This window comes from Colletotrichum paranaense (genome assembly GCF_030867605.1).
Source record: "Colletotrichum paranaense strain IMI 384185 chromosome Unknown Scaffold_6.1, whole genome shotgun sequence".
NCBI classification, from domain to species: domain Eukaryota; kingdom Fungi; phylum Ascomycota; class Sordariomycetes; order Glomerellales; family Glomerellaceae; genus Colletotrichum; species Colletotrichum paranaense.
Genome location: NW_026848964.1, coordinates 1,856,550 through 1,878,038, shown reverse-complemented (window position 1 = coordinate 1,878,038; position 21,489 = coordinate 1,856,550). Strand labels below are relative to the sequence as shown.

Sequence of the window (21,489 nt, the reverse complement as noted above, 5' to 3'; positions counted from 1 at the left end):
TGTCACAGTATCGATCTCAATATAGCCAATCAGTAGCGTCTTCATCCTTCTGGTAAGTACTCTGCATTGAATGAAATCATCAATATGACTCTCCGCTGGTATAAAAGTGTCCTTTCCGGACCTGGTTAAGCACATGTGACGACCAGAGGCGAGAGTGATATCGCCCATCGAAACTGTTTCGGCCATGCCTTTCCCTCCTTGCAGGTTCGCCAAAAGTCACCTATGCTAAACGCGCAGCTGTGGCAAACAGGAACTCGATAGGTAGAGAATCAGACTCAGCGGCCCCCTACTACTGTCTGTACGCGCTTGGCAGCACTCTTTTTGTATTTCTTCTGGAATATGAAAGCGTCATCGAGGGTCCTGTGATGGAGGTTGGTGTAATGCAAGGTCGTCGTCGTTACGTTCATGAAGTCTTGGCTGGACTCTGTTGGGCTTGGATCTTAACTACGATCCAACCATCGAATACGAGCACGATACTGCTGCTGTCCTCTCGTATACACTTAGGCAGGCAGGCTTCACGAAGCCTTTTAACTTGCGTCAGAGCCAAGACTATAGGAGAAGGCCAACGCTGGGTCTAAGCAGCCAGGCAGTTCTTTTCTTCCAAATCCCCTCCCAAAGAGAACTATTAGTTACTGATTACCAGCTGCGATACTACTGGTATATATGTACATTATCTAACTCCACATCAATAACTTTGATTGCTGACGCTTCAGTTACGTCCTGGGCCGTTGTCCATACACTTCCTCATTGACGCTCAAAAGATATCAGTGTCGGAACATCGCAATGTCTCTTCGAAAGAGACAGATCTCTGTATTTGCTGAAAGACTAGGCATGGGTTGTATTGGATTAACTCGCAATTAAATGCGCCTCCTGGTGTACTGCAGCTATTCTTGAAAGATATATATCCATGACCACTGACGGATCACAAGTCGAGAGGTTCATTAGTATGCTCGTGTGAATGCGGTCCACCTCTGCGTCTCACTTCTCCGGACTTTATGCTGGAGAGACTCTCTCTCGTGGCGCTACGGGGTCCTCTCGCCGTCACTTGCTTCTGCCCATCATAAGTGGCACAGTGTGCGACGTATCGCAATAATCTCCTCCCTCTCAGCAGTGAATTTTGGTCCGTTGGCAAGGGCTGAGCACGAGAGCTGTCTATGATCCAATGGTACGCATTTAAAGAGTCAATTCAGGCCTGGATCGGGGTGAAGAATTCCCCCAGCAGTCCGGAACGGGCGATCCTGCTTTGGCCCAGTTTTGTATCAAGCACGATGGTTTCGTAGCCGCGATCAGAGATATCTTTTTCGGTCGATACTGGAGTCGATTACGGACATGCGGTACTCTATTTCTCAGCGTCACCGCGCCCTTTAGGAGACTTCCGTGATATGACTTATTCAATAAGGTGTACGCTCTGAAAGATAGGTAGCAGCTTTGGGCAATCTGAAGCTGACCTCCTCAAAAACACGGCAAAGCAAAAGAATTTCTAAGAAATTCCGTTGGCAAAAGTCCAATAAGAGGAGCTAGATTGCTCAGCCCATGAATATGGCATGATGAGACTAGTTGTGGGAGACATCCATCATCACAGTCATCCAAGCCATCATCATTAGAAGATCTGACGAGTGGGCTCTCCTGTTGGGAAAAGTAACATCGCCGCGCTGGATCACGAGTACATCGCCGCGCAGAGAGATTGGTCATGGCCTTGGTAGCGACGCTTTCTTTTCTAGACTTTAGAGGCCTGATAACGCCGTCTTGACGGGTGAGATATACAAGAAGTAGCCCCTGCAGACTTTACTTTGAGGCGGAAGCATGTCAATCTCTTCCTCAACGATACAGAATCATAGAATTAGTGAATCGACTGCACCACCATACCGGCGTTGTTGACCTAGATTACACCATATTGCCCCTTATTCTCGCCAGTGGACAGAAGGCGATCAGAGGCAAGGCCGGGACTCGCGTTTCACGCAACCAATGCAGCGAAGCCTCTCCTGATTTGAATGGACTGGTGATAACTTTATGCTGGGCAATAAAACTAACACCAGTCTACGATGAAAGAAAGGTGCAGGCTAAGGCGTATCTGGACGGTCGGTGACATAGACCAGCGGCTCCCTTCAGCGTGCAACATGACTTGTAGCCGCCTTGTTCCAGACCATATTGCGAACGTCGGTGGGAAACTCGAGCTCTGCTAGTTCTATGGTGACATGTTTGAGATTCTGCAGGGTAAAACAAGCAGTGCCATATAGTAACGTCACCTCACCGGTAGTATGTATCGTGCGCTTTCAGAAGCCCAAGAAGAGGCTTGACGACCTGCACAGGAATTCTGTTTATCCATGCGTATATTGCGCCAGTGACCTTGTACACCGCGGGGTGCAGCATCCATATCCAGTCGCCGTCTGGTCTTGCGTTGATCGCGATTGAAGACGGGACGGCGTGACGGTGACTTGCTCTATATGGAAGGGGGATACCGAGGGATTTTCAGAGAGAATGTCAGTGTCGACTGTGGCTTGTTCAAAGTAAGCAGTCCCGTCCAGCTGCCCGTCGTCATTCAACACGTATACTGTACCTTATATCCAAGGAATCCAAACAGGTACCGCCCGGTGCCGAGTACGTGAAGAAGGTGTTCAAGAAGACCACGATAACTTCTAGCGTATCCGATGACGGCTTCCGAGGTACTGCCATCTCCTTTGACGATTCGGGTGTCGACTTAAGGGACCATCATAGCGAGCAGATCAGATAATTCGATTTTTACACGCGTACCTAAATCTCATCAGTGTATATTTTCCTTCGCGTTTTATACCTATCGGCAACTGTCGGCACATGCTCCACCCGTATACGACCCGCCAGCATACTAACATGCTCGGTTCCCATACATTGTCAAGCATCACTGACGATAAGATGTGCCTTCGTTGTAGTAAGCTTCTGCAGCGTGCGATGGAATATCCTCCCATGGTCTCTAGGACTGCGTGATACGGGCCTGTACACAACTACACACCCCATCTCCTACGAAGACTGACCAGCAGAACCATCCTACCATGACACCCATGGCTGATTTCTTGTGGTGCGGAAGAAGCTCAGCACTTGGTGAGGCGTCTACGGAGGCACGGTTCTTTCACTGCCAAACAGACTCCTCTGGATTGCGGCTCTGAGGATGCTACACTTCTGCGTCTCTCCTTATCTTCTATTTGGCGTGATAGATCACAAAGTCCTTCTCCACGCCAATATCTGGGATGCATACCTGACTATCGAATGGACGTCGCCCAGTTTGTCCGTTTGAAATGGTTCCCACTGGGCCGGGGCAGCTTTCGCGCTGGGATTCTGGTTGGGAGCGAGACTAGAATAACGGAAGATGAAATCCGCAGTCCGCTCGGGAATACTCATTCGCGAGCCTTGGATTCTCAGAAAACTCCACAAAAGCCTGTATCAATGTCTTGAGAATTATAGGATTGCTCGATTGCGTTGCTAGTATGAATAAGGCTTCCACCTTTGGCCGCATATGAGTACGTTAAATCTAAGCCATGGGTCAGGCCCCCTGCACTTCATTCCTTCAAAGCAGGATACAATGACCTTTTCGAGTTAATTCCAGCTTTAGAACACCTTGAAGTCATGATGGAGTTGTCGGCGTGCCACCTTCATACCGGTTGAGAATCAAACTTCGTATGTCCGAGGCATCTAACAGGCGTCTAATATCTGGTCTGGCTACAGTGTCGAGACGTATCAAACATACATCCCCAGCCGTCTCTAACAAAAGCCAACCAATATCTCCCAATCCTCAGTTACCATTTTAAAATACGCTATTTCTTCCCCTTTCTTCCATGTTCCGTCCGAATGTCTCTAGCTAGTGTTCGTCAGGAATAAGCAACTACACACATGCCATCTCCGCGCTCTCCGAGCTTGTCACCTCGAACGCGTCCACCGAGCCCCAGACCAAATCGACAAAGAAACCATCTCGTACAATATCAAAGTCTTGTACTCCCACAGGTAAAGTCTCCATTAAAACAACCCAAACCCAACGTTCTTTGCAGCCGCAGGGCGAAGGGCTCGCCTCGCCACTAGCGCGTTTGAAATTAAAGAACAAGCCGCCGCTCAATTCCCCGAAGTCTCTCGTTTGACTCGTGGTTTCTTCTTTCTTCCTCTTTGCCCATCTTTTCTTATACAATGCTGTGGTGATGAGACATTCATCAGGAACGGGCCGCGTTGGTGCTGGCCTTTTTCCCACACCGAGCTGAACGCTCAGTTCACTTGACACAACCTCACCTTCACCTCCACCTTTGACCTAACGTGCCTACCTACCCATCTACCTACCTTACTCTGAAGCAAACCAGAATCCAGGCTTGTAAACCCACGTGTAAAAAAATGCTCAGGTCGAGCACCAGGGTCCAGTCCAGGCAATACACCCACGCCAAGGGAAACGCATCTCCTTCGTCAGGGATCCTTTCTATCACCCGATACTTCCGTCACCCGCCCAACAATGCACGATACGCGAAAGCCATGATTCTACTACCACATACTCCCCTTCGAAATGCAACACTTGATGGAAGCGGATTTTGCAAAGAGGCAGGTACATGTCTAAATTGTGCGCAATACTGTGTGACCTCATCGTCCTACCAAAAACAACAAACCACCCATGCGGCATCGTACATCCTCCCGCGATGATGGGCTTACCTACAGGTCTGAGGAGGGGGTGCAGGGAACTTGAACACAGCATGCGGACGGGCGTGCCTGCTTACCGATTGCTTGCCAAGGTCTCTGATAATCCGGCCCCTCGTTCTGGCAAGAAGGCTATGGTTTAGAATAGGGAGGAAACGAAAAAAAAAACCAGGAACGCTACGCATGGCATACGTAGAACCCCTCTAGATCTACCAATTCTAGGTCAACTAGTTCCATCTCCAAATACAATCGCAAGGCCAACTTGCTAGACCCTGCATCCTCCGGCTCGCGAACCCCGAACCAAGATGCGGCACGCAACGAACCATGTTTACCCATGCTGCCATGCAGAGCTGGCAAGAAAGGCTATATGACGCTATCAAGCCTCATTCGCAAAGAACCCTGGTTTTCCAATAATGTGGACAAAATCATGCACGGTGATTCTACAAAGTCGAAGAAGGTTGGAAGGGTGGTAGTAGGGCATGATGAATCGTAATGGAAGAGGGGAAGGGGGGGGGGGGTCCAGCGATAAGCGACGTCACGGTGCAGTGTCCCCACGCAGCCCGACCCAAACACACGTTTGTGCCAAACTACTACCGGTACGCAGCAGACTGCAGTTGAGTACGCAACAGCAGCAGCAGGCTGAGAGCATAGCCAGGGTTCTTCAACTACCGTCGATCGACGGCAGGAAGGAAAAAAAAAAAGAGCTGCGCTACTCCAAAAAGTAACATCCCGTCCAAGTTTGCAATATGCCATCTGCGCAGTGCAAGTCCGGGCTCTGATGCCGTGATACCGTTACACTGTGGCACGCATGTACATGTGGCGTCGGGAACAAGGTCGGTACTACGGATAGGTATTCATTCCTATGTCCCTAGGCTTTTGCGCAGGAGCGAATGAGACTAGTCGAAGCAGCAGAAGCAATCTTGAATTGCGAGTAGCCAGGCGCGAGAGAGAAAAGAACGCAAGAGGAGGTTGGAAGCGAAGGAGTCAGTGGATCCTTTGCCGCGTAGTGGGAGGTTGGTCGAAACGTAATGTCTCTGTCTTGTCTCTCGCGTATTAGTTCATTGAGGCGAATTACATCCAAGAAACAAAACTGTGCAACGAACGAGATTCGTGGACGCGGTAGGTACTTGAGTTGACACAATCTTTGCATTGCAATGAATCGTTGGCTCAAACTTGTTCACTGCTGTAGTCGCTGGAACAGGTTTGAACAAGACGTCCAAAACATCAAAAGATGCCCAGTGACGTCGGAAAAGGTTGGTGGTTGGGCTGTTGGATGCAGCAGGTGGGGGTGTTGCAGGGATGATGTCATGTCACCGTTTTTTTTTGGCTTTTCCCTTCCTCCATCTCCCCCGAATGAGGTGGAGACTGCAACACCGGCGGCCGGGGCACGGTGCACCGCCGGGACCAACACCGTCGGGCGGGGGAGGGGAAAAGGGGAGATGCGGAGGCGGAGACGGCGATGCGGAGAAAGCAATCGGGGAGAACCCCTACTGCTTGCCTCCGATCGACATGAAATTTGATAAGAGTCCGTTTCAAACTAATCGAAACGGAGACTCCCTTGGAACTTTCCATCGTGCCATCGCTGAACAGTGCATGATCCATGTCTGAGTCGCCGGCACCCGGTGCCATTCGGGTCTTCGCGACGAGTGCAACCCCCAGCGTGGGATTTGTTACGGTTGGACATGTTTCGATCCGTTTCAGACCGAGACGGAGGGTCTCGCAAAGCTGAGGTGTTGACCCAAGTGTGAGACGATGGACGCTTTTATCGTCATGCCTTGAGCGGAGACTATATCTTGCTATGATTATTAAACCGTGAATCGAGTTTGTTCGCTGCGTTGCGGCAACTCAAACCCTTATGTTGCCGTGTTTCTGCAAGGTAGGGCTGATCGTCACCGAGGCAAAGCGTTGCATTGTGCCATGAGATATCAGCAGCGTCTGACCAACAATGAGATACTTTGATAGACAGTGCAGGAAACGCCGCAAGGCTACACGTAGGATCTGGAAGAATGGAAGCTGCGCAGTCGCATGTCAGCACTGCATGAGCGTCAGCACCATAAACTCGTCAATCGGCTACTCGAATAAGCTCACAGTATAAGCCAGAAGAGAGCTGCAGATGACCTACCTATCGTCGAAGCCACTGTCCATTGCTCACTGATGGGAGCCCTCTCGGCATGCCCATAGGCTACGTGCACACCAACGTCTTGCTTCTGCAGCTGACTCAGTGTGGTGGGTTGACGACGCTCTCCAGTATTGACATCCGCCCACTCGGATGATCTCAAGGTGTTTGGCGGTGAGCTGTGTTTGGCAACTTTAGGACCTTCCCAGGAATCATAGACCCGGCCGCCATTCCAGATTGGTGTCGACGAGTTGACAGTCCTGAAGTTTACGACATGGTCCGAATCCTGCCCAGGAAATTGGGCCGACTGCGCCACTACTGGGCAACTAGCCGTAGGCAGGCAAATTTGATCTTTTGTCCACCTGATAATAATTTCGGATTCTCGTGGCCCTGGACAATTTGCCAAAGGCGCCAAAATCTTGTTGACTTCAGCAATCGATCATCACCAAGCGCTCGGAGGATCGCAGTCGAATCCGCGGCCGTAAAGTGCCAGAGTAAAGACGGCATGCATAGCCTCAACATCGGACTGCTGACATCCTATCTTGGTCTTTGTCAGCCTCCCGGCAAACACATGGCCCGTCCAAAGTCAGCATCCGAAAGAAGAGACGAAGCAGGAATCTTATCGATCCGCAAGCGAGTGGGATTTTGTTTTATTTCTCTGCGCGTTAGCTGCAACACCAGCTCTACTGCGCCATTCCAGCCGCAGACTTCGGACCACCATCTCAAGTTTGTTCGAGTCGGCGCGGACACGGCCCCACACCACCGGGAGATGTGCGCCGAGATGCTCGCGAATCAGTCTGATAGCCTGCTTTGGATATCCCCCGCATGTGTCCATCCCACGCAGCTGGTAATAGTGGCGTACGGCTCATACTGCGTAGACATGCCGTGCTATTCTCCATCAGCAGTCAGTCATGTCCTGCAGGCTTTCGCGTTGAAACAGGACCCTGTTGCACATCATGCAGCGAATGTACAATTCGTGATACAAGCCCGTAGCGCTCGCTTACTACCGTCCAATGACCAAGACGGCTCGGTCAGCGGCAAGAGAGATGAGACGGCTCGCCACGTAAGGCTGGCCGGAAGATATTGCATGATACTGCATCTGCTATCAACGGAGAGCGGCAACATGGGATGGGGTTGCCGCGTCCCGAGAACATCTTTGTTTCTGTCAGGGGCCATGCGTTGCGGGACGTGTATCATTCTCCGGATCCCGCGACGATCATACAAAGTCCGGCGTGGCGGACAGGCTTCGCGATGGCTCGTCAGAGGGAGCCAGAGCTGGCAGATGCAACCCAAGGGATATGACAGCATATCCGTAGATAGCCATGTGCTCCGAATCACGGCCTCCAGGGGAGACTCAAGAGCTACATGGAGGAGATGCATGGCATGTGGCGGCTGGTGGAGGCCAGTCCGCTGATCTTTGAGCAAGTAGCAGCACTGTACGAACGAATGTGGTTCGATCGCAAATCAACGGCCATGACTCCGCTCTTATTCGAAATATCGCCGCTGGCATACCTACTCAACCAAGAAGAAAGCCTTTGTTGAGAACGGGCCGCTCTCGTGTCTCAGACAATGGAAGCCACAATTCGGTCCCTCGAGACCTTTCTAGAGACTGAAGGTGACTGACTCTCGACGCTATCACTCTTCCCCATCTTTCTCTCGCCATTCCTTCGCAGCAGCAGGGAAGAGGGAAAAATGTGAAAGAGGGCCGTGATACAATTTTAGAAAGTTGGACCGGTTAGTACCTTGCCGTATGTGGGCTAGCATCATCTCGCATAGAGGTTGGCGTGCTTGTCGTTTTTGTGGCTGGAATTCTGAGGCTGCCGCGATTCTGACCGCTGAGTGGCCCGTTGAAAAACGTTGACTCTGTTCAAGCGCCAGGCGGTGATCCGTGATTACCAGTGGAAATGCAATTGTGGGGATGGGAGGCCAAGAAGGTGTGGTTAACTCGGCCGCGACATGTCCACCAGAGCCACTTCTAGTGGGTGCGCTAGAACTGAGAGGTTGACTAGTCTCATTGTGAGGAGTGGGAGACTGAGGGTGCAACCTGGCGAGCCTGTTCTGCGGGTACGGTCCACGGAGTTTACTGCGTAGTCGTGGATATTTCGTACGCGAGACAGTCGGTCTGAAAACCCGGCGGGCCCTCTTCCTGTGTGGTAAGGGTGTTGGAAGGAATGGAAGGAAGAGAATGTTCGGCAGCAAGGGACAGACAGTCAAGGGACCGAGGAAGCGAGCCCGTCAGTCCGCAAAACCACCGGGTTCAGGCTCGGAGTTGGTCCGTTGCTGATGAGCCAGGCAGACAGGTGATGAAGAGACGGAGACGAAGGAAGGGACACGGCGTTGAATATGCATCCATCGTGTTGGAATTCATCGCATCTTTCGAGGTCCCCACTGAGGACGCCCTGGTCAAATTACCGTCTGCCGGCGTCAGTCTGGTCTTGGCCTGGCAGCCGATAGCACATGGGCCGATGAATGGGCCAAAATGCGCCGCGCCGTACGCAGTAAATCTGTGAGAGAGAAAAGGGACCCTCTTCTCATTCCGAATCATGATTGCTGATGGCCCGTTGCCCGCCGAGCACCAGCGATGAGCCTTGCACTTCGTATCACGTCGCATACGAATAGCGATATCACGCGCATGGCGATTGAGTCCTTATTGTGTCGACACACCTCCCTACCCCGTACACTGTGTGCGTTGCTTCCGGCCAGAGACGGACGCGGTACGGCCTTGTATCTCGACGGCTGTAGTACGGGAGAATGACCCCGATCGTCGTCCGGAAAACGTTGAGCATTGCCAGTCGCCAGAAACACTCTGCGCTTGCAGTCGTCCCGAAACGAATCGCCATGCGGTTGCAGGGCTTTGCTTTGGCATAATGAAGCACTTGAGCCGTCAGGAGCGTTTGGGTCAGGGCCCTTGTAAAAAAACGCTGATAAGCTTGTCTCGTCCCCGATGGCTTGGGTTTGTGCGTTGCCGCACTCCCAAGCTTTAACTGACAGCTCTCGTCCAGTGACAGGCCGTGAAGCTCACAGACCCAACCTGGTGAGCGAATGACCGTCTCCCAGCCTCGACAGTGTCTGTCGCAGCACATCAGACGAACGGCAGGGGGTTGCCCGTTCCAAGGGCCGTGACTGGCCCAAAGAGCTCAAGAAGCAACCCCTCGTTGCTGGAATTCGGCAAGCTGGCGACGAAACACTTGGAAAGAATAGCGTCAGTCCTTGCCCTTGAAATCGCTGGCGCGCCTCAGGTTTGAGATCGTTTCTCAGACGGGGCAAGGCAGCTGCAGGGCGCGAAGAAACATCTCTTCTCTCGCGTGCTCTTCTGCTGCAAGGGCGAGCCTTGCTCTTTTTGAGGAAACATTTATCGCATGGCGCTGCACGCTTAACCTACTGGCGCAGTCACTCTCATCATTGGCATTCCCCTCAGCGGCACAGAGAGAGAAAGGCGAGACGGTTGGGGCGAACTGAGTTGCTTGCGATGGCCAGGCGGCAGAGAGACAAGACAAAATGTCGGTCTGGGATTCGTGAGGCAAAGAGCGACGAAAAAATAAAATAAAAATTGTCCCGCATCTGGCGTCCTAGGGATACGGCGGAGAAAAGAACTGGAACCGTTGTTCACGATGTGATTCGTGCAACCCGTAGGGAATCTGCCGACCCAACGTGGTGTCACTTTGACGATGCAACGCTCTGTGCCTCGCATCTGTCCAGTGAGATGTCGGCAGCCTCTTCGCTTCCAGTGAGACAAGCCGTTTTTTTCACTCTCGAGTCTTCCCTTTTCTAGCACTTGCATCGATATCGCGCGGCACGGTGCAGCAGGTACCAGTCCAGATCGCGGGCCAGGGTATCGAATGTCTACGGCGAACCTCTGGAGGGCGAAGCGCACACATGCTGCGTGCTCTCAGAGTTCCACACCATTGAAGCATCTTGATATTGTTCCACAGCCACATGATGGCGCGGAGGCGGTAAAGCGTGCGTCTTCTGATAGCCTGCGCGCCGGACAAACAATAACGTTGTTGCTGTCGGTCAATCTTGGCTTCTGTGTGCCATTCCCGGAAGACATCGGCCGGGCCATTGCGAAATCGCACTTGCGGCCCTCCACCTGGCCCCTTCATGTCAACAGACAGATTGCATCTTGATTGCGCCCGATACGGTATCTCGTTGTCGTCGTCGGCCTCATTTAAAGTAAATGGCATTCTCCCCCAGAAAACCTCGGTCTGTCCGCAGACCATGGCCCTGGAGGCTGGGCAGGCTAGGCCGCAAGGGTCTTGAGCTGTTTGGACCACGGGTTCGTGATGCTTCTTTTTTCTGGCACACTCGCGTACATGCAGATGTGCGGTATCATGGATTGCCAAGGCGGAGGGGGTTGCCTGCACATCGATGATGGCCCGTCCTTGCCCTGCACAGCCTGTAGCCGGAGAGCGAGGAGCCAAGACATGTTCCGCCGTGAGCCCGAAACATTGGAAATGTTTCTCCCTTTTCTCGGGATCGAATTGACTTGCTCCCTTTCAGTTCCAGCGGCGGGAGCGAGAGCATCCGTCGGGTCGCATGAGAAAATCGAAGAGGACGTTTTCATGCGGGCAGGAATAGGGTTCCTAACGCAGACGGGACTGGACGAACATCATTTGGCTCCGACGGCCGTTTCTGGTGGTCCGACAGAAGGCGGCTGCCGGCGGCCCCTAAGACGGCAAAGGGGCGTCAGGTCCAATCAGCCATCTGGAGGCCCCTACGGTCTACCAAAAGATGGAAAGATGCCTCCAATCACGAAGACGGTGGAGGCGGATGTAGACGCAGACGCTTGCGTTCTTGTCGCTGCCCTTGGGCTGAGGAACGCTTTTCCTTGGCCGTCGAGGAACCCCAAGATGTCGTCCCTTTGGACAGCAAAGTCGACCCCTGCCACCGCCTCATCTGGTGGTGTGGAGTTTGCTGCTGTGATCGTGGGTGTGACCAACCCCCCGGTCGACTGCGAGAGCGATAGCTTGACGAGAGGTGTGGGGTGTTTGGCGCTGGGAAACGTCGATAAGCAGGGAAAACGAACGAGGCTCATGATGGGATGACGAAGAGTGCAGTAGGCAACATGCCTCGCTGCGGCTGTTACAAGTCACGATGTCTGGCAGAGTTGTGGAGGGCACAGTAAGATGCCGGCCACCAGGAGTGATGGGTCGTGAGCGGCATCAGCCTGGTGGTTGAGGGATGTTGAGCAGATGACAGCATGGGCTGAAGTGCCGGCGATTAGACTGGACAAAGTTTCCACACACTCGTTCCTCCCTCCAATCCACAGCGACGAGACTATCGCGAGGGCCATAACCGTGGCCGTGGGTAGGGCGGCTTGGTCGGTTTCGTCTTTCGTCAGTCTCGGTAACCCCTCGCATCGGCAGACTCGCCTTTCTACTCGAGTGCTAAGAAACGCCATGCCTCATGGAGGTGATAGCCTAATGGAGACATCTGGAGAGGTGATGGCACGCCGCGAACCCCGTCTAGACGAGGTGTATTGTGCGGTGCGGTGCGGTTCAGGCATCGTAGATGGCGTCTGGTCGTCAGTAGCACCCTTTTACATGAAACGACGCACTTTAGAGGCAATCCTCGCAGCAGCGCGTGGTCAGGATGGCATAGTGCTGCAAGTAGGAAATGCGGTTGTGAAGCAGAGTGCCAGAATTGGCCAAGGCTGGACAGCGCGGTCCTGACCTGAAGGGCGAATTAGAGTGTGGGGCCGTAGATTGTGCAGTCAATGATGAAGGGGCACGGCGTAGGAGATGTGCCAGGTGTGGCCCGTGTGGGTAGCGTCTGTGATGCAAAGTGTGGTGGTTGTGGTGGTGGGTGTGCCTGGTGCTGGTGCTGGTGCTGGTGCTGGTGTGTGGTGTTTGGCGTAAGGAGGAGAATTGGTGGTGTAGGGGGTACGAAGCATTTCGCGGATGGGCGTGGAAAGGGAGTGGGTGAGGAAGGCGTCTATCCGTAGGAGGTGCTCCGTAACCCGTTAGTCGTTACTCCGTCCTCCATGCCACCATCGTCGTGTGGTCTGGGAGAGCATGGCCGTGATTGTAGGCTCGATGTAAGGTTTGGTGCGGACACCCCACGGACAGGTTGAGAGAGATTGACGGAGAGCTAGGCAGATAATTAGGGTGAGCAGTACGGACATCTGTGTGTACATGACAGACTCACAGCCATTGATTGAGCCACAATCACACGAGGTGACTGAGCACTCTGGCTTTACTGCGTACTCCGTCGTTGATGGTGCTCGGGAGACTGGGCGTGGGTGGTGGATTGCGCAGAGGAAGTGCCTTAGCTAAGGTTGCGAGGCTCGTAAGGTGTCGATTCTCTTGAGTCTGATGGATCATGGGAGAATACCTTAGGTACGGAGTATGGTAGGTACGTGCCTCATCTTGCAGAGTGGACAGCCAAAAGAAGGAGCGACAGGGACTAGCGGGGACTTGACCTCCCAGCCCCTGCCTCGCTTTCTCTCGCTGGCGCTGCTGCCACAAAAGCCCCCCGGTACATTGTACTGTGTCAACTGCCTCCAGGAGCACTGGGTCCCCGTACCCAAGTGGACCCCGTTCAGGATGAGGACCTGACCGGGATCGGGACTAGGGGGTCACTGGGGGGGCAGCCCAGGATCAGGACATGGGACTTGGGGGACATGAACTTGGGTGCAAGTGCAGAGTGCAAGTGGAAGTGCAGGAGCACCTTGGAGTCTGTCTCTTGTCTATCTGGCGCCTTGCAGTGCCATCTGTGCTCTCTCTGTCTGTTTCTCTCAATCTTTACCTCTCTCTCCACGGAGTGTCGACCTGTCGTATCCCACACCCCTCCCCCCCGGCTACCTATTTGGAGCCCCCGATACTTTGTACTTCGTACCCTACTCCGTACCCCCCGTCCCTTTATGTGAGTCCACCCGAACAGAACATATCCCATCCCGTCCCCAACCCGTCCAAGTGTGCCTGACCGACCCGGCCATAGATATATCCTCCTCTGCCCTCCCACCTCACACCCCTAGGTGCTTCTTACTCTCTCTTTTGCTTCACCAAACGAGTAACTCTGCATTACTCCTCCCTCTGAACATCTTCTCAACTCCAAGCCCATATCACCGGCCTGGACACTTACGCCAACCTACCTGCTAGTCAGCTGTCACTATTTGCTATAGACCAGCTGCACTCTGCACTCGAGAGTCGACTGAAACCGCCCAGTCTCAGATTTCCTTGAGGGAGATCGCGAACTTCACGTCACCGCCAACCATGTCTCTGACCGGCCAGACTATGCCCGCAAGGGAGTCGGTACATTCCAGCCGAGAGGACCGTGTTACCTCCACCATCACAGACAAGAAGGATCAGTCACAAAGGACCTCTTATAGAGACTCGCTCCCCAACGCACCACGACCATCCGTCCAAAACGACGACGCCCCGAACGAGAACGAGAACGCAAAGATGTATGGCGACTACTACGAAGAGATGACGGGTCCTTCCCCCAAGAAGACCCAACCCACACAAACGGCACCAGCGCTACCAGCCAAGAGCTCATTGCGAGCTTCCAGACTCCTCGACGGCATGGCCCTCAAGATCATCACAAACCAACCTGCACAAGCAGCACCCCAAGAAGTCTATCTCTCTTCCGAAGAAGAAGCTTCCTCCTCCGCCGACGAGTTTTCAGACTACGATTACGAGTCCGAGAGCGCAGAGTCCGCCGACTCCCCCGTCCGCAGAAAGAGCCAAGAGGACACTGCCCGCGTTGTGTCTGTCGTCTTCGCCGGAAAGCCCTCCATCATCGACCTCCCCTCAACAAGAAGGTCCGCCTCGCCCGAGTCCATGGAGTCCAGCAGGCCCCCGAGTCGCTTGGTCATCTCATCAACAGCACCCTCATTGCGCAGAATGTCCACCTCCTCCACCAGTGGCGCCTCCTTCTCTCCCGTTTTCCACCCACCCAGGTCAAGCAGCATGATGATCACCAGCAGCATGCTGCCCAAGGAGAAGCCTTCCTTCCTCAGCATCGACCCCTACGCCAGCAAGCCATTTGACGAGCGGGCCGAGGAGCCGCAAGCGGAGCCCGAGAAGCTCGAGAGACCCAAGACTCCCACTTCCCAACTATTCAAGAGGACCCTCAGCATTGTCCGCAAGCGCAGCCGTCCTCAGCTGAGAGACCTCGCTGCCAACAACTCCTCTCGCGACCGCCTGTCCTCGCCGTCACTGGGTCACCTCCCCTTGTCGGCCCACGCAGACATTAGGGAAGAGCCCGAGCAAAAGGCACCTTGGTCCGCCGTCAGCTATCACGATATTATGCGTGCGGCCAAGAAGAACGCGCAGAACCAGCCTCCGACCCCATCCACCCCCGTCGCTCAGGTACAATCGCCCAGCTCACCGGCGGGCAACACCCGGAGCCGAATCCTCAGCGGCTTCACCAACCGCAGAAAGAGCATCAAGATTGGCTAGTCGCCGGTCACCCACCAAAGGAAAAAACTGAAAAACCAAACACAAAAGACACATTCGATACACAACGGCAGGGCACTTTGCTTGCGTTACTTTTTTTGCATTCGGGTCGGGACCATTTGCTTTGCATGCACGGCGCACGAACGGGGACCGGAACTGGATCACGGCGTTTCACATTGACCTTCGGGTTACGGACTTGGGGCTCGGCCAACACTCCTTTCTTCAATTGGCGCAGGGCAATCTTCTCTTTTTTCAATAACGACGGAACGAATTTCTTTGCGTGTACAAATGGGGGTCGAAGTAATGTGTAAAGCAACAGTGGTGGTGGAGGAAGAGGAACAAAAAGCCGCAAGAGCATATCACAAAAGTGTATGATCACTGGCAATGTACCAAAAATGGGACGGGAATGGGCACGCCAGAGAGCGATGGCCTTTACAACCGGGCAGCCGAATCGGCCACACACCCTTCCGCGAGGCTTCGGGGGTGGCGCGGGCTAGTAGACAGCCAATCAATGATACCAAACAACAATGCTCTATTTGTTCAAACTTATTTCGTGTAACCACTGCTACTCTCTTGATGTGATTGTTTGCGCCGTTTGTATGAATTTTTGGGGTCGGTACGGAGTAAGTCATGGGGAGATCACAGCAGCATCCGTGTCCGTCTGCGTCGCAGCTCGGTCCCCCGCGGTGGCATCTGACGAACCGGCTCCCCAAGCTTCGGTTTCGGCCTCTTTTTTGGGTTTTGGAGGTGTTGACAGCAGCGGGCTTGCGATTGGTGCCGCAACTATTTTGTTTTTCTTCTTCTTCTTCTTTTTGATACATTCGCATTCGCAGCCTGGTCTGAGCTTCTTTGGGAACGGCCGGTGTTGTCACTGCTGTCACTGTCACTGTTGTTGGTACGAATTCGACTCAAGCCAGAGCGGAATGGGGAAAAATGCGTCTGGAATGCGCGCCCAGGGTACTCCGGACGACCCGATGACAAACGTTTAGCAATAATATTGCTTGAATGCCGAAACAGGCGAAAACATGACAAAACCAAAACGAAAAACGACTGCAACGAAAAGAGAGAGAGAACCGGCGACGTCTTTTGCTGCGATGCTGTATCGGGACCTATTGCGCAAGGGAAGCTCATGCTATCCTATCCCACCCTCCATCCCACTTACTTCATCGATTCATGACGACCCCTCCTGATCTATTCGGCGCCGCGGTCTCAGACAACTCGTGGTCCCTGCGTCCAAAGTTTCTTTTCTTTTTTTTGTATTGTCCCCCTCAATCGGGAGCAAGTATACGTATGGGCGTCGGCAGGCGTAGGCTATAGGTAACGTGTGGTAAGGTGGTGAAGCCTCTCTTGCCTGTGACCCCTTGCCTTGCCCAAGCAATACTGCCAGAGCCTAGTCGTATATGTGTGTGTGTGTGTGTGTGTGTGTGGTGCGTGATGTATGTCTAACACGCGCGCCAAATACCTACACTACCTGGCCGAACCCCGCACCTCGACTGCGCGTTTGTTTGCGGCAGATGGATGGTCTGTCACGATGCGGCTGGAAAAAGCATGTTCATGGGATAAGGTAAGGGGGTAGGTCAGTATAGGTCGGTTGAGTCCACGATGACGGTGGCGAAGGAGGGGGGAAGGACGAAAGTCTGTGCTGGGAATAGCTACGAGAGTTTTGAGTTGAGAATCGATAGATTGGGCGTGCCATCTTTTTCGACCATCTACATAGCCCTGCGTTGCTGTAGCTTGCTTGGGAACCGGTTTCTTGGAGATGTGGTGATGATGATGCGGCTGCTGCTGCTGATTGGGGGTTGGAGGTTTCCCCCGACTAGGATGTGAGTTCTAAAATAGCCACATTTTTCGTGAGGCTGTTTTTTCTTGAGGTTTAAAAAAGGTACACGTTTTTTTCGCCTCTTCCGCTCCTAGAAAGTGGGGGCATCTAGGTATACTGCGTACACCAGACACCCTGGTCCCGTCTCCCTCTCTCTCTCTATCTCCATCATCAGGTCCACGGGGCGGAATTGGTAGAAATATCCCCCCCCACATTGAAGAGGAAAGCCTTGGCGATTATGGTATGTGGGAGGAAGCAGAAGAAGTTTGATTCTTTTCCCATTCGTACCTTTCGCCTGCGACTACCCGTACCTCACCTAGTTCTCCAATCAATTCCGGCGATCGAATCTGGTCAATGGTAACAGGGTGCGGTGTGGCTGAAGAGCGGTGGTACGTCAATTGCAACGTGGAGTCCATGCAGCAACGTTATGCCTTTTTTTTTCTTCCTCTCTTTTTCTCTTTTCTGCATGGCGCTTTTTATTCCCTCTCTCGCTTCTGGGGACTGCGGACGAGAAGGACGAAAGAGGAATTATGACCCCGGCATCGTGATGCAGGCTCTCCCCGAAAGAAAGAAAAAAAGAATCGTTAAGAAACACGTTGTCGTTGTCGTCTACCGCCTCATGATCCACACCTGCACCTTACAGTCTTACGGGTTCACCAGAATGCTTTATAGCATCCACAACAGAGATAGAGACCGGGAGAAAAGAGGACAGTCGTGGACGGGAAGAAAGAAGAAAAAAGAAAGGACCCCACTATGCCACCGTCAGCCGTCCATCGCCCACCGCCATTATCCGCGCCAGGCGCCCTGTCGCATTCTCCGCTTTGCTGCAGAGTGCAGTGTGTTGCCGTTGCACTTCTTGCAGATGCGGCCCCCCTGGTCCTATCGATTTTGAATCATTGGATGATTTTTTTCTATCTGTATCCGTACCTTACTTGGCTGTCTCTTTTTTTCTCCCACTGTGAGGAAGTGTCTTTTGACGACCTTGCCTGTCTTTTCTCGACCATGACGCATGGTTTCTTTGAAACGTCGAATAGAGTGTCATAGTCCGAGAAGTTAACCATTAGGTACTATTATATGTCACTGCGATATAGAATCCCCGCCGTCATCAAGTAAACTTTCTCGAAATGGTGGCTCGTCGTTGGGAGGGTTCGTGGTAAGGCAGATATCAATCAGGTGCGCGCACGTGGGGTGGGTGGTTCGGCCGCTGAAGGAAATCCTGCTTTTTGCTTTGCGTGCTGTGATTGGTCTGTTGATTTGGCGTGGGGGGGATTTTGGGTACGGATGCCTTCAAGATGCGTGCTGCCTGAAGACGTCTTCGATTTGCTGCTCCACGGCATCATGAGTTCGGATTGGAGCCCAAAGACTCATTGCTCAAGAGGAGAAATGATGGAGGGGGAAAGGGTTCGCCGTTTCCCTGGTTGACCGAAATTTATCGTCATCTCCCGGGAATTTCGAGGTTGCGTTCTGGCGATCGAGACAGGTCTGCACCGTCGCAGTACTAAAAGTGGCATATTTCGGCAATCGTTCTCTTTCGTCTTGAGGTAAGGTAGTTCCTCACACGCACCCGCTGCGCCCATCCATCCAGGTGTCTGGTTCCAACTTCTAGCGCCGCATAGTCATGGAACCGCCTTTGGATCGCGAGAGAAGCGGTGATGGCACGAGCTGAGCACGAGCTCCGTACCGTGGTCCCGTATGACAGTTTCCCACCCGATCCCCCGATTCCCGGCGCAAGGCGTGCAAGTGCGTGTGTAAGCGTGGTACGTGTAAAGTAACCTCGAGTGTAACGCAGACGGCGGCGGCGGAGGATGGGGCACGACGGGTTCAACAGCCTTCGTTCTCATCCGTTCCAATGTAACCTCGAAACGCCGGGTGCGTGGGCGATGGAGCACCGTACGCGATGATTGAGAAGTTGAAGAGGGGACCAAGTATGCGCTGTTGTCTGTCGAACGCAACATGGCAGGGTCTTGCATGCTTTCAGACCGTCGAGATTCCCACTATATCGGAGCTTACCTAATACCCGCGTGCGCGAAGGCAGTTGAACCCAGGATGCATTACCTAAGCTGGAGAGCTGAAGAGCTGAAGACGTGTGTACGTCTGCCCTCAGCCACAATCATCCCGGTAACACTTGTAAGCGTATAACACGCCGGTGCTAAAGCTATATTACCTTTCTCGACAGAAACCCGCACACTGGATGCGTCGGAGCCTGAAAGTGGGAGTTGAAAGTGGGAGGGGCGGGCTGGAGCGGTGCGGTACGGCGGCCGGCCGAGTTCTAGGCTTCCCGGCCGTCGGAGCCATGTGGGTTGAACTCTGGGAACATCGTGGCAAAAAAAGATGAAACTTCAAGAGCCTTGGTATTGGTGTAGGTTGACGAACTTGCGGCTGAGATGGCTATCCACAAACCACTTTACACATTCCTGCACTGTCTTTTGGCTGCGTCTAATTGTTCCCAGGGTCCGCGTTCTTAAGTCTTTACACGTGTAAGTAATCCCGGCGCAAAATAGTGTTTACAAACAGTAGTCTATTTCAGACAGACGGCGCTTAGTTCAGCATTGTAAGTGCCTGGGATTACCTAAGGTCATGACTTGCTGGGCCGCTATGGGGCATATGCCAACACGCGCCTTTGTTTGAAGTTAAGCAGAACAACTCTGAATCTAAATCAAAGACTTGGAACCGCGCACTCTATACGAAGCTACCGGTTCGGCTACGGCGCCGGACGCGACGTGAGGCTTGGGTTGCGCTTACACCCACCCCAAGGCTTTTTCTTGTCTACCGTTCGGTGCTGCTTAATCGTGGGGTGTAAGTCTGCAGGACGTTGTGTAACTCCGAAACGTCATTGGCTTAACTCAACGTCAGCATTCTTTCTATTGCCCTTTTCGGACAGAAAGACACTTCCTGTGATAATGTCTTGCAGATCCCGTTGCGAACGAAAGAGATTGATGACGTTGGACAAAAAAACCGGGACCGAAGAAATCTGACCATGCCGAATGGGTTGCAAACAGACGGAACACCGACCACGGCCCGGACGACGACTTGACGGATACTGTTCTGACTTTGCCTGTGCCGTTGCCGTTGCCGGGAGGCTGGTCACGCAAGCCCCCCGGAGATGGTGATGATCGGCCCCTCCTGACGGCTGATGGTTCACGAAGACACACCCCTCTTCTCCGCTAATCTGGCAAATCTTGAAGTTCGCAACTTTACATGCACGTTTGTGCGACGGTGGCTTTTTCTTAGCGCAGTTTTCTTGGTTCATCACCATCACCATTGTCACGTCGCGAGCAAACTACCGCTAAAGTAGTGAATCCGGGGACTTGCCTGTTGGCTTTTTGATTGTTGCTTCCAGGATGATAGTTGAGCTCCTGAGCACTGTGACAACTACCAAGGACGATCCCAGCTGTGAAGAATAGGCTCCGGCCCAAGGGAAATTCGTTTCCCATCTTTCGTTTAATCAATCGCAGAGCAGCTCCGGCCACCACGGTCTCTACCTTTGTCCTGGCATTCCCTTGTGTCACCAAAATAGAACCGAGACCAACCAGTGACTAAATTGACCGTGTCTTCCGTTTGCGTTGATTATGCGAGCGGGACGGACGCGGGGGAGGGGGGGGGGGGAACGAACTGCGTTGGGCGATTTATGATGATGCCATCACCCATGGAAGGGAAGGGGTGTGTCTTGGTGACTGACGTTTTGATAGGCGACACCGAACAAAGTCATGCGGAGTTTAAGCTTTCGAAATGTATCTCAAACAGTTTGGCGATCTTTCTTTAGAAGATTTGCAATCTGCAGATACGACGCTGCGGTTGTTCCTCGTTGGATTACATAAACAGAAGCACTCGCATACTGTGTAGGTACTCACTCACTTACACCCCTCCGCCCGAGGTGGGAGATTCACGACTCGAGTCTTCGGCTTCGCAGATTTGGGCAGACAAAGACTCCAGCCGCGCCGAGGCTCGCGATAATATAGATATATAGACACTCAGCCGTCAGTGTGCTTTTGTGTTCTTGCCATTTCCGGTGCTTCCTGAACGAAAAAAAGTCAATTGCAACATGATTGATGAAGAAGAAGCAGCGAAACTCAAACAAACTCAATCAAAAAGAAGCGTCGCCAAGCAGAACCACACGAGTCTTGATTGAAAGCTCTTGGCCTTCCCTCGGTTTGCCCGCAAATTTAACTAGGGCCGCAGGAAATCCTATTCCTGAATCCCTAGCTTCGGGCCAACCCCACATCCTATCTATGCAATCAATCTGAAGCAGCAAGAATCAAAATCACCAACACGGTCCCCCGTTCGAGCTAATCAGATTATATCAGCTCTTGGTGCTGGGGGCTTCCCGGGAGAACAAGCACCACAAGAATCCTGCACCCTTCAATCACGCGATTCCCAAAGAGGAATCCTGCAGAAATTGAACCACTGCGGAAGCTACCTACAGGCTACGAGGCTACTCGTCTGAAAAAGCCCACGGGCCGTTTCGCCGCAATCTCTCGTTGTGGGTGAATTAGGCTAGAAGCCTGCTAGACTTT

At 52.9% G+C, this 21,489-nt stretch overlaps 7 protein-coding genes across 7 annotated transcripts; 5 read left to right on the top strand and 2 right to left on the bottom strand.

Annotated features, from left to right (window-relative positions):
- Nucleotides 1–365: 365 nt before the first annotated feature.
- Nucleotides 366–578, top strand: CPAR01_08284 (uncharacterized protein; the record flags this gene model as incomplete). Its single annotated transcript, XM_060492552.1, has 1 exon — nucleotides 366–578. One exon carries the CDS (start codon nucleotides 366–368, stop codon nucleotides 576–578), a length of 213 nt encoding a protein of 70 aa, XP_060348922.1.
- Nucleotides 579–4,975: 4,397 nt separating this feature from the next.
- On the top strand, nucleotides 4,976–5,134 carry CPAR01_08283 (uncharacterized protein; the record flags this gene model as incomplete). Its single annotated transcript, XM_060492551.1, has 1 exon — nucleotides 4,976–5,134. The coding sequence occupies one exon, from the start codon at nucleotides 4,976–4,978 to the stop codon at nucleotides 5,132–5,134; it is 159 nt and encodes a 52-aa protein (XP_060348921.1).
- Nucleotides 5,135–5,946: 812 nt separating this feature from the next.
- CPAR01_08282 (uncharacterized protein) lies at nucleotides 5,947–6,474 on the bottom strand (the record flags this gene model as incomplete). The annotated part of the gene is made up of 1 exon (XM_060492550.1): nucleotides 5,947–6,474. A coding segment is annotated over one exon (528 nt), but the record flags the coding sequence as incomplete, so codon positions are not given.
- Nucleotides 6,475–7,031: 557 nt separating this feature from the next.
- On the top strand, nucleotides 7,032–8,171 carry CPAR01_08281 (uncharacterized protein; the record flags this gene model as incomplete). Its single annotated transcript, XM_060492549.1, has 1 exon — nucleotides 7,032–8,171. One exon carries the CDS (start codon nucleotides 7,032–7,034, stop codon nucleotides 8,169–8,171), a length of 1,140 nt encoding a protein of 379 aa, XP_060348919.1.
- Nucleotides 8,172–9,508: 1,337 nt separating this feature from the next.
- On the top strand, nucleotides 9,509–9,625 carry CPAR01_08280 (uncharacterized protein; the record flags this gene model as incomplete). Its single annotated transcript, XM_060492548.1, has 1 exon — nucleotides 9,509–9,625. One exon carries the CDS (start codon nucleotides 9,509–9,511, stop codon nucleotides 9,623–9,625), a length of 117 nt encoding a protein of 38 aa, XP_060348918.1.
- Nucleotides 9,626–10,503: 878 nt separating this feature from the next.
- Nucleotides 10,504–11,792, bottom strand: CPAR01_08279 (uncharacterized protein; the record flags this gene model as incomplete). The annotated part of the gene is made up of 2 exons (XM_060492547.1): nucleotides 10,504–11,144; nucleotides 11,483–11,792. 2 exons carry the CDS (start codon nucleotides 11,790–11,792, stop codon nucleotides 10,504–10,506), a joined length of 951 nt encoding a protein of 316 aa, XP_060348917.1.
- A 1,571-nt stretch (nucleotides 11,793–13,363) lies between these two features.
- Nucleotides 13,364–15,159, top strand: CPAR01_08278 (uncharacterized protein; the record flags this gene model as incomplete). The annotated part of the gene is made up of 3 exons (XM_060492546.1): nucleotides 13,364–13,621; nucleotides 13,697–13,733; nucleotides 13,862–15,159. 3 exons carry the CDS (start codon nucleotides 13,364–13,366, stop codon nucleotides 15,157–15,159), a joined length of 1,593 nt encoding a protein of 530 aa, XP_060348916.1.
- Nucleotides 15,160–21,489: the final 6,330 nt, after the last annotated feature.